The 12,171-nt window shown below is 48.4% G+C and overlaps 1 protein-coding gene across 1 annotated transcript in view; it reads right to left on the reverse strand.

Annotated features, from left to right (window-relative positions):
- The window catches only part of MYO5B (myosin VB), a 1,009,160-nt gene extending 997,192 nt beyond the window's left edge, over positions 1-11,968 (reverse strand). The window contains exon 1 of the mRNA XM_086960377.1: positions 11,241-11,968. Within this exon, the coding sequence (XP_086816503.1) occupies positions 11,241-11,267 (27 nt within the window). The 5' untranslated portion in view covers positions 11,268-11,968. The remainder of the gene's footprint in view (positions 1-11,240) is intronic.
- Positions 11,969-12,171: the final 203 nt, after the last annotated feature.

Raw genomic sequence — 12,171 nt, forward strand, 5'->3', positions numbered from 1 at the left:
CCCTACGCAGACAAGCCTTACTTTTCTAAAAACTTTAAACTAATGTTCTTAACCCTTTCCATTACCCCATCCAGGGCTCCAGCTGTCCTCACCATGTCAGATGGGTACATCTTGTGGCTTTTTGGGAAATCCCAGTCTCACATCCCCCCTAACATTACTGACTAAGCTACACCCCTGTATATCTCTTACCCTACAGTCCTTTCTCTGACTGTCATTTGATACATGAATTATATTAAAATCAACAACTATTGAGCATAAAGAAATCTTTAGGCATGTTGACTCTTTTTCGAGCAGCTCTGCTGATAAAGCATCTTGAGATCTACGAAATCAGCCTTTTATAGCGCCTAAAGCAGTGAAAGATATGAGCAGAAGGTAGGCCTCCCTCAGTAGTGGCAGAAAACTGGAATAATCTCCCACTGCACATCCAAAGTGAGACAGATTTCCTGGAGTACTTCTTGGTAATTCTCTTCCTGCTCTGAGAGCAAGGCTTTTACTAGAGCTTCGCTTGTGCCCAGGCCACTCGTAGAGTAGTTACTTTACGGGGGATTGAGATTAATTCCAAAGGCAACGCACTAAAATCTACAAAACAACAGATGTCTGAGCTTAAGTACAATCCTGTACATGCAGCGTTTCTATTGGTGGATAATCGCAGATTTTCAGATAAGATTTAGGTGCAAATTCACATTGCATTTTTCTTTTTTTGTATCTATAATGAATGTATTTTCAGATATGAGTAGACCGCCTTTCTAACTCCACCCAGTTTACACACTTACTCCAGTATTAATTGGCACAAAGGGCTAAGATGCAATGACATCATCTGGAACATTGCAGTTTTCCCCTCCTTCCAGTCTGCTGGGGACACAAATGTTCTTCAAATCTGGATCTGTCGCTTGCTCCTGCACAGTACAGCTCTTGTGCACGGGTGCAGAAGAGGTGATGTGATTGGATCCTTGAAGTTTCACCACTTATAGGATTATTATGTACCTGTATCTGTACATCTAGTATTACTGTAAGGTGTGCGTGGCTGAATTGTTACAGAAGCAAGACTGAATAAAGAGAACTTTTTTTTTCTTTTTCCTTTTTCTCTACACTGGATGGCCCCTTTAAGGAGGCGATGTTCCAGTGACTTCACCAATGGGAATAGCCCTGCGAATGAAAACAATACACGCCGTGCCCAGGGGTAGTACTACTCGTCTTCATCGCTGTTGCCTTGACAGCAGAGGTGATGTATGACCTAACTGTAGGTGTTGGCACAACAACATGCTTTTCACTCCAAAGCAAGCTCCAAGAGGACTGAAGCCAACCATCAGGACAGAGCGCTGAGACCAAGGCTCAAACCCAGGTCTGGATTCTGGAACTCAATAAAATGGCGGTGCTTAAGGAAATCGATCTCACAATATTCTCTAACACTTGTAAAACTGAAAGATGCTACACCAGCTGGCAGTGGACCAAAGACTAGATTGCAAAGTGCACAAATCCTGGTGTGGTCGCGGGGCCAGGCCACCTCCACGCGCTGCCCCTCCATCTGCCAACACGAGACCTGGTCTCAGGTCAGTTTAAGACAAGTTGGCAAGAGAAGAGTGAACATGAATGCTGTTAGCTATAAGTAAAAAGGAGCTTCCTTGACCACGTTGTGAGAGCCCGCAAGGGCCACCGAGTGTCCACGAAACTACTGCAAGCCTTACGTCTTAAACAGCCTACAAGTGCATTATGAGGCATAAACTTTACCTGCAAGCAATGACCCCGACAGCGGCTTGAGCTCCCTTGCCAATGCAGGGAGGATGCCACACCCAGGAAGTCTTATGAAGTTATGGCATTATTGCAGAGTGCTTTAAAGTGCTTTATAGAAGGCCAAGTCTTACAGTACAAAACCTAACCCCACTAGGTTATTTCTGCCCGTCGCCACTTCCTCGCAATGCACGGCCACGGTCCTTGTAAAGCAAAACCACTTTCTTTTTAATTCAAGGCCATATCCTCATTATTCATGGCCACTCCCACTTTCAAACACCGCTAACATGGACCAGCGCTTCTCTAGGTTAGTCCATATTCTGTTTCCTATTCCATGGTTTTTTTTAAATATTTTTCAGAACGAAAACATGGCTGAAGCGTTGATTTGAACTATTCAGACAACAATTCGGGAAAGTAGCATTTCCATTCCTTTCCCTCAGTTCACAAAGGCAGTTACTTTGATTTTAATCGGTTTTTTTCTGCTGATAATCCTAGAGCAAACAAGTTGTACTTGATGCTCCTTGAAGGTCGGTGTTTCATTTCTGCATAAAGCACCAGGAGGCAACGTAATCAGAAAACCCTGCACTATACATGTACCCAGTAATGCAACATAGCTCGTGCTCCTGATCAGCACAAGTTATATTGTGTGAAATCTATTTACACCAACCTCCTCTTGTACCAGAATTCCCATCCATCACCATTTTGCCATTTTTTGTTACACTCGGACCTCTGATAGTACCCTCGATCCTGGATTATCAAGGGTATCTGCTCTTGCGTTACAAGCCACATTTTAGAGCTTACATAGGTCACACAATAGGCACATCAGAGTGAATAGACAATATCTGCAGTTGCCGTATTTAAGTGTGGTTATCCGCCATGCACAATAAAATGTTTGACTATCGCCAGCTTCTTCTCAATAGACATCATGAAATCAATCTGGAACTCACTGCCCCCTGGTTCACCCAGTCCCTGACACAATCCAAACAAGCTGCTCACAAAACATAGTTAGGGCAAAAGTGTAATAGCCAGTAATAATGGTTTAGTTATTAATAACAGGTCCTATGCTCTGCACAAGTATAATGAAGTAAGAGTTCCAAATGTGTTTAAAAGCACCCATTTGGTTCGTGGTTGTTAGATCCTGCTAAAAGAATCTCCAAGTAGCATGCACAGTCAGGACCAATGAGCATGTTCTTACCACCTGCATCTTAGAATTGGTAGGTGAAGAACTGAGTCCTATGAAGAGATCCTGATGAAGCACCAGATCAAATAGGATCTGCCGAAACATGATGGCAATGAGGGAGGCCCATACAAGGATCCCCTTCTACATATATTTACTAACACGCCAACAGAGAGTGTTAAAAAATGTATTTACTCATCTAGAAGCAGTTTTAGTACTTCTTGAAACATTTGTATTATGGGTTATAGGGCGGCATTAGTATATTGGAACACTCCTAGCACTATTGGTGTTCTTTATTCACTCTGATTCAATACGGTTTAAAAAAAACACCATTCAAAGTAAAGAAGTTGGGAGGATTTCAAAATTGGCATTCAGTTCATCTAAAGAATCCTATCCTACACTGTTTTAAAACAAATGCATTGGTTGCTGCACTGGGCTAGCCTGGATAACTACAGCTCACACAGATGATTATTCTGTGTTTGCAATCAGGTCTCATTAATTGGATAATGGTGTCCCCTTACAAATTCCCTCTCTCCCCTTTCAGTGAGAGATTGGTTGGTTAAGTGGCAGCTGCTGAAATGTTTGTAATGTCCTCTTATACTCCAGAGTTTAATCAAATAAGTCATATTCAGTTGGGTAAACTTGTAAACCAAAACGTGTAAAGTGCTATGACATGCAAGCCTGTGTAAGCGCTATATTACAAGCATTTTCCTAAGCAGACCATGTGCAATGTAAGCAAGGTGAACATTATCTCCTCACCGAGACTAATGTAACAATAAATTGACTGTTTTCAAACAACCAGTGCTGCAATGGACTGAGAAGATAATGTGACAATTTTACCAAGCGCAGTACTATTGGTTCTATCGACCCCGGAAGCATGAAATGACGCCTGAGCAGCGTGAACTGTACCCAGTGATCTCCAGGTTACACACCGTGTTCTGCGTCAGGTGCATTGTCCAGATGAACTATCTCAGATGATGAGTTCACGTGGGCAGTGCCCCTTGCCTGCGCCATCTCGCAGCTAGAACTGGATCTAGGCACTACAAAGCACACATGTGCATGCCTGCTCGGCGTCCCCAGCCTGCCCTGCTTGTTTTGTTTGTCTGTCATCAACATAATGACAGGGTGGTTTCAGGCAAAACTATTTAGCGTTCAGACTGACAGCCTAGCCTGCCTTTAATGTTAGGGAGCAGTGGCGGCTGGTGACATTTGGAAGTGGTGGGGCGTAAATCAATATTAATACTTTATTGCAGCGAGCAAGCAAATATGTGAGGTCTACTCGCCTTGTAAAGTTCACCGGGTAAAAACATTTTGGCAGGGCTTAATTTGGAACCCAGTCCGGCCCAGTATAAAGTAATACATTTGTGACATATACCCCACAAAAGCAGCCCAGAAGTAACAGATGTAATCAGTAAAAACAAAATACTACTTCAAAAGTCCAACACGGCTTCAAAATGTAGTTCTTCAGGAAAGAGGACAGAAAAAGTACAAAACTGCTAAGAGACAGATCCGCCTGTGCTAAATTCTGGAGATGGGGTACATTAAAAAGGGGTTCTGCAATGAAACATGTATGCGTACGCTAAGAGGACTGACAGACTAACAACCACCTGCAGAAGGGGCTTTCATACAGTGGCGGTGCGTCCATTAGGGGCGCTGGGGCGTTGCCCCACAAGCCGCCCACGCAGCTCCCTCGGGTCTGTGAACTTTAAGTAAACTCTCTGTTTAGAAGCGAGGGAGAACTGACGACACGACAATCAAGTCAATCAAGATGATGTCGGACCGCCCACCCCCAGACTAGTCTGAAGGGGGTGGGCGGTCCAGCGTCATTTTGACTGACAGCATTGTCAGACAAGCCTGGGACACACTAGGCAGCAGCGCAACACAAGTGCGCATAAACGGGGACGGAGGGCGATTTTTTCGCCGTGCCCAGTCATGCGCACCTGTGTTTTTTCCTGCCTTGCGCATGCCCATTAGGAGCCCCTCGGTCTCCTAATGGGCGTGCAGTGGGCAAAGAGTAACGTGCCCTAACCCGAATCGATTGGCTAAGAGAGTCACTTGGCGCCAACGACAACGGGACCCCAGAGCCGCCTCCCTCAACCTGTCGGTGTTTTGGTGCCTATCAGCGGAGGAAATGAGTTTTTTAACCTCCCGGTGGCTGCCAGCGCGTGGCCCGCACCACGGCAGGACTTAATAAACATCTCCCGTCAGGAGGGGGCATGCCAGCTGCACACAGGACGGTGAGAGGGGTACAGAGGGCATAGGGGCAGGGCACAGAGCGGGAAGAGCGAAGAAAAACAGAAACCAGAGAGATTAAAAGAAGAAGAAAGAAGACGCGCAGAGAAAGACAGGAAGAGAACTTAAAGTAAAACTTAAAGAAATGGAAAGAAGGCAAAGGGAGGCCTCGGTCCGTACCCGGCCATGAAGCTGCGGCTGCTCCAGGGGCTGCTGCTCGTGCGGCTGGCCGCCGCCTTTATCCTCGGGTCTCAGGCCAAATGCTACTTCCAAGCGAGAGGTGAGTGCCCTCCCACCCCCCCCCCCCCACCCCCCACAGAGGTCACCATCTCAATGGTACAGGTCTGCATACCTGAGGTCTGGGCAGCGATGGGACACTGGGAGGCGGCGCGGACCCAGTCAAGACCAGGTAAGTTTTTTATTTTTTTTATTTTATTTATCCCTCCCTCCCCTCCCCCCGACCCCCACTGTGAGCGAGCCGTGACTGGGAACAGCGGAACGTTAGTCGCAGCTGCTGCGAAATAACAGGTTCGCCTCTGCCAGCCCCGGCAACACCATCACATCGTATTGGCTGACAAGCTTCCAGGAAAGCTGGCAGCACTTCGTGGGGTCCCGCATGATTTCTTTGTTGCGTGCATGCATGGGTACATACAGCACAGGAATATAGTGCAGTTCTTTTTCAATGCCTGATGAGGTGTGCTTCAGGTGGCAGGCAGTGATAGACACAGAACGGCCTTTTTTACTAGGAAACAGAAGCGTTTCTCTGCCGATTTCGGCCTTCTTCCAATGACTGGAACACTGCAATGCCCATATTTTTGAACACTCCGTTACGGGCAATTATTAAATAAATAAGACTTAGTACATAAGTCATATTTATTTAATCATTGCCCGTAACTGACTGTTCAAAATTAAATATGGGCATTGCAGTGTTCCAGTCATTGGAAGAAGGCCGAAATCGGCAGAGAAACGCTTCTGTTTCCTAGTAAAAAAGGCCGTTCTGTGTCTATCACTGCCTGCCACCTGAAGCACACCTCATCAGGCATTGAAAAAGAACTGCACTATATTCCTGTGCTGTATGAGACATTCAACGTTAACGGTTTTACTGTGAAATATAAAAATGGCATATTGTATAACGGCTCCATTAAAATAATGGCCCTGCATCAGGGAGGGGGCAATTGTTTTTTATGCAAACACAGACCGGGCCCGTTACTGCTTGCGTGTGTTAGCACTTTAAATTAGAGCTGTCAGCTTCGCTAATGCTTGTTTAAATTAAAATGTAAACTTCTTTAATGCAACCGGGACAAGGGTGCAACTTGAAATTATTCAACAGGAAACAGAGACAAGTGGAGGGCATTTGCACCCCTACGATGCTTTTCAATTTCACGTTGTTCAATATTCTTGTGTTAATGGTATACTGCTTTAAACTCACTGACTTGCTTTGTTGGTCCTCACGGTTCTCCGTTAATAAATTCTGAGATCAACCTCATTTAGTTACAAATATGGCACTCACAAACGTGCTGGTGACATAAGTGATTTCTGTTGTTGATTGTAAGGGACTACAGTGCCCTGTGCCAGCGAGTTCAGCCTGCAAGTTTGGAGTACATGGTGATATGAAAGCCCCTTCTGCAGGTGGTTGTTAGTCTGTCAGTCCTCTTAGCGTACGCATACATGTTTCATTGCAGAACCCCTTTTTAATGTACCCCATCTCCAGAATTTAGCACAGGCGGATCTGTCTCTTAGCAGTTTTGTACTTTTTCTGTCCTCTTTCCTGAAGAACTACATTTTGAAGCCGTGTTGGACTTTTGAAGTAGTATTTTGTTTTTACTGATTACATCTGTTACTTCTGGGCTGCTTTTGTGGGGTATATGTCACAAATGTATTACTTTATACTGGGCCGGACTGGGTTCCAAATTAAGCCCTGCCAAAATGTTTTTACCCGGTGAACTTTACAAGGCGAGTAGACCTCACATATTTGCTTGCTCGCTGCAATAAAGTATTAATATTGATTTACGCCCCACCACTTCCAAATGTCACCAGCCGCCACTGCTTTCATATCACCATGTACTCCAAACTTGCAGGCTGAACTCGCTGGCACAGGGCACTGTAGTCCCTTACAATCAACAACAGAAATCACTTATGTCACCAGCACGTTTGTGAGTGCCATATTTGTAACTAAATGAGGTTGATCTCAGAATTTATTAACGGAGAACCGTGAGGACCAACAAAGCAAGTCAGTGAGTTTAAAGCAGTATACCATTAACACAAGAATATTGAACAACGTGAAATTGAAAAGCATCGTAGGGGTGCAAATGCCCTCCACTTGTCTCTGTTTCCTGTTGAATAATTTCAAGTTGCACCCTTGTCCCGGTTGCATTAAAGAAGTTTACATTTTAATTTAAACAAGCATTAGCGAAGCTGACAGCTCTAATTTAAAGTGCTAACACACGCAAGCAGTAACGGGCCCGGTCTGTGTTTGCATAAAAAACAATTGCCCCCTCCCTGATGCAGGGCCATTATTTTAATGGAGCCGTTATACAATATGCCATTTTTATATTTCACAGTAAAACCGTTAACGTTGAATGTCTCATACAGCACAGGAATATAGTGCAGTTCTTTTTCAATGCCTGATGAGGTGTGCTTCAGGTGGCAGGCAGTGATAGACACAGAACGGCCTTTTTTACTAGGAAACAGAAGCGTTTCTCTGCCGATTTCGGCCTTCTTCCAATGACTGGAACACTGCAATGCCCATATTTAATTTTGAACAGTCAGTTACGGGCAATGATTAAATAAATATGACTTATGTACTAAGTCTTATTTATTTAATAATTGCCCGTAACGGAGTGTTCAAAAATATGGGCATTGCAGTGTTCCAGTCATTGGAAGAAGGCCGAAATCGGCAGAGAAACGCTTCTGTTTCCTAGTAAAAAAGGCCGTTCTGTGTCTATCACTGCCTGCCACCTGAAGCACACCTCATCAGGCATTGAAAAAGAACTGCACTATATTCCTGTGCTGTATGTACCCATGCATGCACGCAACAAAGAAATCATGCGGGACCCCACGAAGTGCTGCCAGCTTTCCTGGAAGCTTGTCAGCCAATACGATGTGATGGTGTTGCCGGGGCTGGCAGAGGCGAACCTGTTATTTCGCAGCAGCTGCGACTAACGTTCCGCTGTTCCCAGTCACGGCTCGCTCACAGTGGGGGTCGGGGGGAGGGGAGGGAGGGATAAATAAAATAAAAAAAATAAAAAACTTACCTGGTCTTGACTGGGTCCGCGCCGCCTCCCAGTGTCCCATCGCTGCCCAGACCTCAGGTATGCAGACCTGTACCATTGAGATGGTGACCTCTGTGGGGGGTGGGGGGGGGGGGGGTGGGAGGGCACTCACCTCTCGCTTGGAAGTAGCATTTGGCCTGAGACCCGAGGATAAAGGCGGCGGCCAGCCGCACGAGCAGCAGCCCCTGGAGCAGCCGCAGCTTCATGGCCGGGTACGGACCGAGGCCTCCCTTTGCCTTCTTTCCATTTCTTTAAGTTTTACTTTAAGTTCTCTTCCTGTCTTTCTCTGCGCGTCTTCTTTCTTCTTCTTTTAATCTCTCTGGTTTCTGTTTTTCTTCGCTCTTCCCGCTCTGTGCCCTGCCCCTATGCCCTCTGTACCCCTCTCACCGTCCTGTGTGCAGCTGGCATGCCCCCTCCTGACGGGAGATGTTTATTAAGTCCTGCCGTGGTGCGGGCCACGCGCTGGCAGCCACCGGGAGGTTAAAAAACTCATTTCCTCCGCTGATAGGCACCAAAACACCGACAGGTTGAGGGAGGCGGCTCTGGGGTCCCGTTGTCGTTGGCGCCAAGTGACTCTCTTAGCCAATCGATTCGGGTTAGGGCACGTTACTCTTTGCCCACTGCACGCCCATTAGGAGACCGAGGGGCTCCTAATGGGCATGCGCAAGGCAGGAAAAAACACAGGTGCGCATGACTGGGCACGGCGAAAAAATCGCCCTCCGTCCCCGTTTATGCGCACTTGTGTTGCGCTGCTGCCTAGTGTGTCCCAGGCTTGTCTGACAATGCTGTCAGTCAAAATGACGCTGGACCGCCCACCCCCTTCAGACTAGTCTGGGGGTGGGCGGTCCGACATCATCTTGATTGACTTGATTGTCGTGTCGTCAGTTCTCCCTCGCTTCTAAACAGAGAGTTTACTTAAAGTTCACAGACCCGAGGGAGCTGCGTGGGCGGCTTGTGGGGCAACGCCCCAGCGCCCCTAATGGACGCACCGCCACTGTTAGGGAGTAACCTCCGCTGCGGGGGTTTAAGACAGGTTGCGTCACAGTGCAAACTATATTTCTATTGCGTTTGCTTATACTGAGCAATGTGAAGCCAACGTGGGGTTTACACGGCAGCTCTAACGCAATAACAATAGTCAGTCGAAATTGTAACTCATTTTATCTCTGGAAGAGCGTGAAAGGAGGAGTTGAGACATAATTCTAAACTTTTATCTTCACTTCGACCCCTTGTCAGGGATAGTAAGCGCTATACAAATGCAACTACACTACAATACAATATCATACTATTGAAGCAGCAAAAAGTCAACCCACTGAGCTAACAGGCTTCAACAGTTTAGCACAATTATGCGTTACGCTCCACGAGAACACGTAAATACAGCATCCATTTTTAAACATTTGAAAACGCCTGGAGACGGTGGCATTCACAACAGAACGATAGCAGCCATGAGCCTGACAAACAGCAGGCTTAATCCCTCAGCAGGTTGAACAACCCTCCCCTCGGCGCACGAACACCTTGTCAAAGCCTCCCCAGGGGGCGTCGCTTATTTACGACTCCTGCTCCGCCCATCAGACTCAGACAAACAGAGGCTTAAAATACCAAAAGCTCTCTGACAACATTGCTATGCAGGCGGTTACTGAAGGACTTTATAGAAACCGTGAAAGTTCAACCCCCCGTGCCAAGAACAGCGCCAGGGAGCAGTTTACGCTTTAGGTCGGAGCTCGAGTTTTCCTGGAGTCCCTGGGGATGGGTGTGAGCGAAGCCGAAGTGAAACTTCCGCTGACGTCAGTGCACCTGTCCCCGCTCCCAGCCGGCCTGGCTTGCTTCCCTGAGGGCGCAGGTGCCCGAGCATGGCGAGTCTGCAGCCTCACAGAAGGGGAAGGGGCAGGGGCACCTGTACCTTTATACCACACACATGCCAATGTCCACCCCCCCCCCCCCACCAAGTGGCACTGCACCTTGCTTAGCACTCAGGGGCCCTACATCTCTAACTACCGATATAGTTTTTACGGTTCTTAACTTTTAAAGATATGTTTATTTTTTATTTTTATTATGCTGCCTTTTTCACAGCTACTGTTGCTAAGTGCTATATTTGCCATGTGTGACATTTAGTTTGTCCTATTATTTTAAGTAACGTTGTATTTTGGGGGGGGGGGGGGCGAGGGGAGGCTGCGTTTAAAATGCTTAAAGTAAATGAAGTTGAAGATTGCAACGTGCTCCTGGCGAAATGGCCAGGACCGTGGTACACCCGCGACATGGGGCCTCCCGGCTCAACTGCCCTGGTAGATTAAAGGTAGCACAGGTAGGGGCACTTGGTTGCTGTGGCAACTTTTGCTTGGCTGCATTCGAGCGCCAATATGCAGTGTACATCATTTACTAGGCACTACATAAAAAATAGTTCACTGGAACATTCACAAACTACAGAGTTGGGTAGAGGTTAGCTAAGTTGATATGACTTTAAGGGCAAATTAGGAACACCCACTGAAAGTGCAGAGAGCAAAAAGGGATCTCGGAGAGGTACACAGAGGAGTACAAAGTTCCCCAGGAGAGGTACCCACAAAAGCATCTCCGCTCTGACCCCCCCCCCACCCCCCAAAAAAAAGACAGCGTTTTAGAAGTTAAGCGGCCAAAACAAAAGTACTTGATAAACGTTAGGAGGGACAGGTACCCATCCCATGACTAGTCCCAGGAGGGAAGGGGAGCCGCCAGGAACTGACTTCTCACTCAGTGCCAATGCCAACACAAACCACCCAGGAGTTCCGCTGGAAACCATCTAAAGGTCGCACCAGCCTGCTTGTTTACTCTCGTTAAAGTCCATGAAGCAGTTCACTCACCCGGGTGTAGAGCTCGAAGACTGACATTTCCCAGCGAGAAGAAGGGGCTCGTGCACCAATAAATCCCAAAAATCAAAGTTATCCACGGGCGGTTAAATTCCATGCGCTTTGGGGCGGCAGGTTGGTCCCATCGGGAGGCGCCGGGTCCTGACAGCGCCGGGGGTGTTCTGGAAGGTAGCGCCGGTGTCCAGGCAGGTATAGCCGGTGGCGACGAGTCAGGCAGAGCCGGTGGCGACGAGTCAGGCAGAGCCGGTGTCGAGGCAGGTGGAGCCGGTGTTCTGGTAATTCCCTCCGTTGTCCAGGCAGGCGGCGCCGGGGTCCTGACAGACAGAGCCGGTGTCCGGGCTGCACGGGTCGCGCAGGCCTTGCCCTTTGCTCCCGCTGCCCTCCCTCCGCCAGGCGACCTTTAACTCCCTGGGCTGGAGTTGTCTCTTCCTGGCCTCGGCATTTCCTCGTCACTCCGCCCTGCCGCTCCCTGCCTCGGTATGGAGGTGTGTGAGCCGCCCTGCGGGGGGAGAGGGGAGCAGGTGCGGTGTGTGGTTGCGGGACCCCACTCTGCCGCAGGCGCTGAACCCTGCCTGCCTTCCTCCCGGGTGCCCTCTCCTGTAACCTGCACACCAGACTGCGCTGTCCCACCTCACTGTATCCGAGCGCTTCCCCGAGAGCAGCCGAGCCTTCCTCGCTGCTTCAAGCGCAGTGCAACCGGGCCACCTGCTGGCCGGCAGGGCGGAGAGCCGGGCTCCGGGGCTGCGGGAGCCCGGGGGCGGGCGAGGGCACGGGCCAGGTGAGGAGCGCCCGGCCGGGACTCACTGAACCTGCTGCACCGGAGCTCCCCCGGCAGCAGACCCCCCCTGCTGCATCCTGAGGGGATGAGTGTGCTGATAATCCAGCGGAGTGTGGGTGGCAAACCAGCTGCTGCTGTGAGAGTGAG

This window comes from Lissotriton vulgaris, chromosome 3_1, assembly GCF_964263255.1.
Source record: "Lissotriton vulgaris chromosome 3_1, aLisVul1.2, whole genome shotgun sequence".
In the NCBI taxonomy this organism is placed as follows: Eukaryota; Metazoa; Chordata; class Amphibia; order Caudata; family Salamandridae; genus Lissotriton; species Lissotriton vulgaris.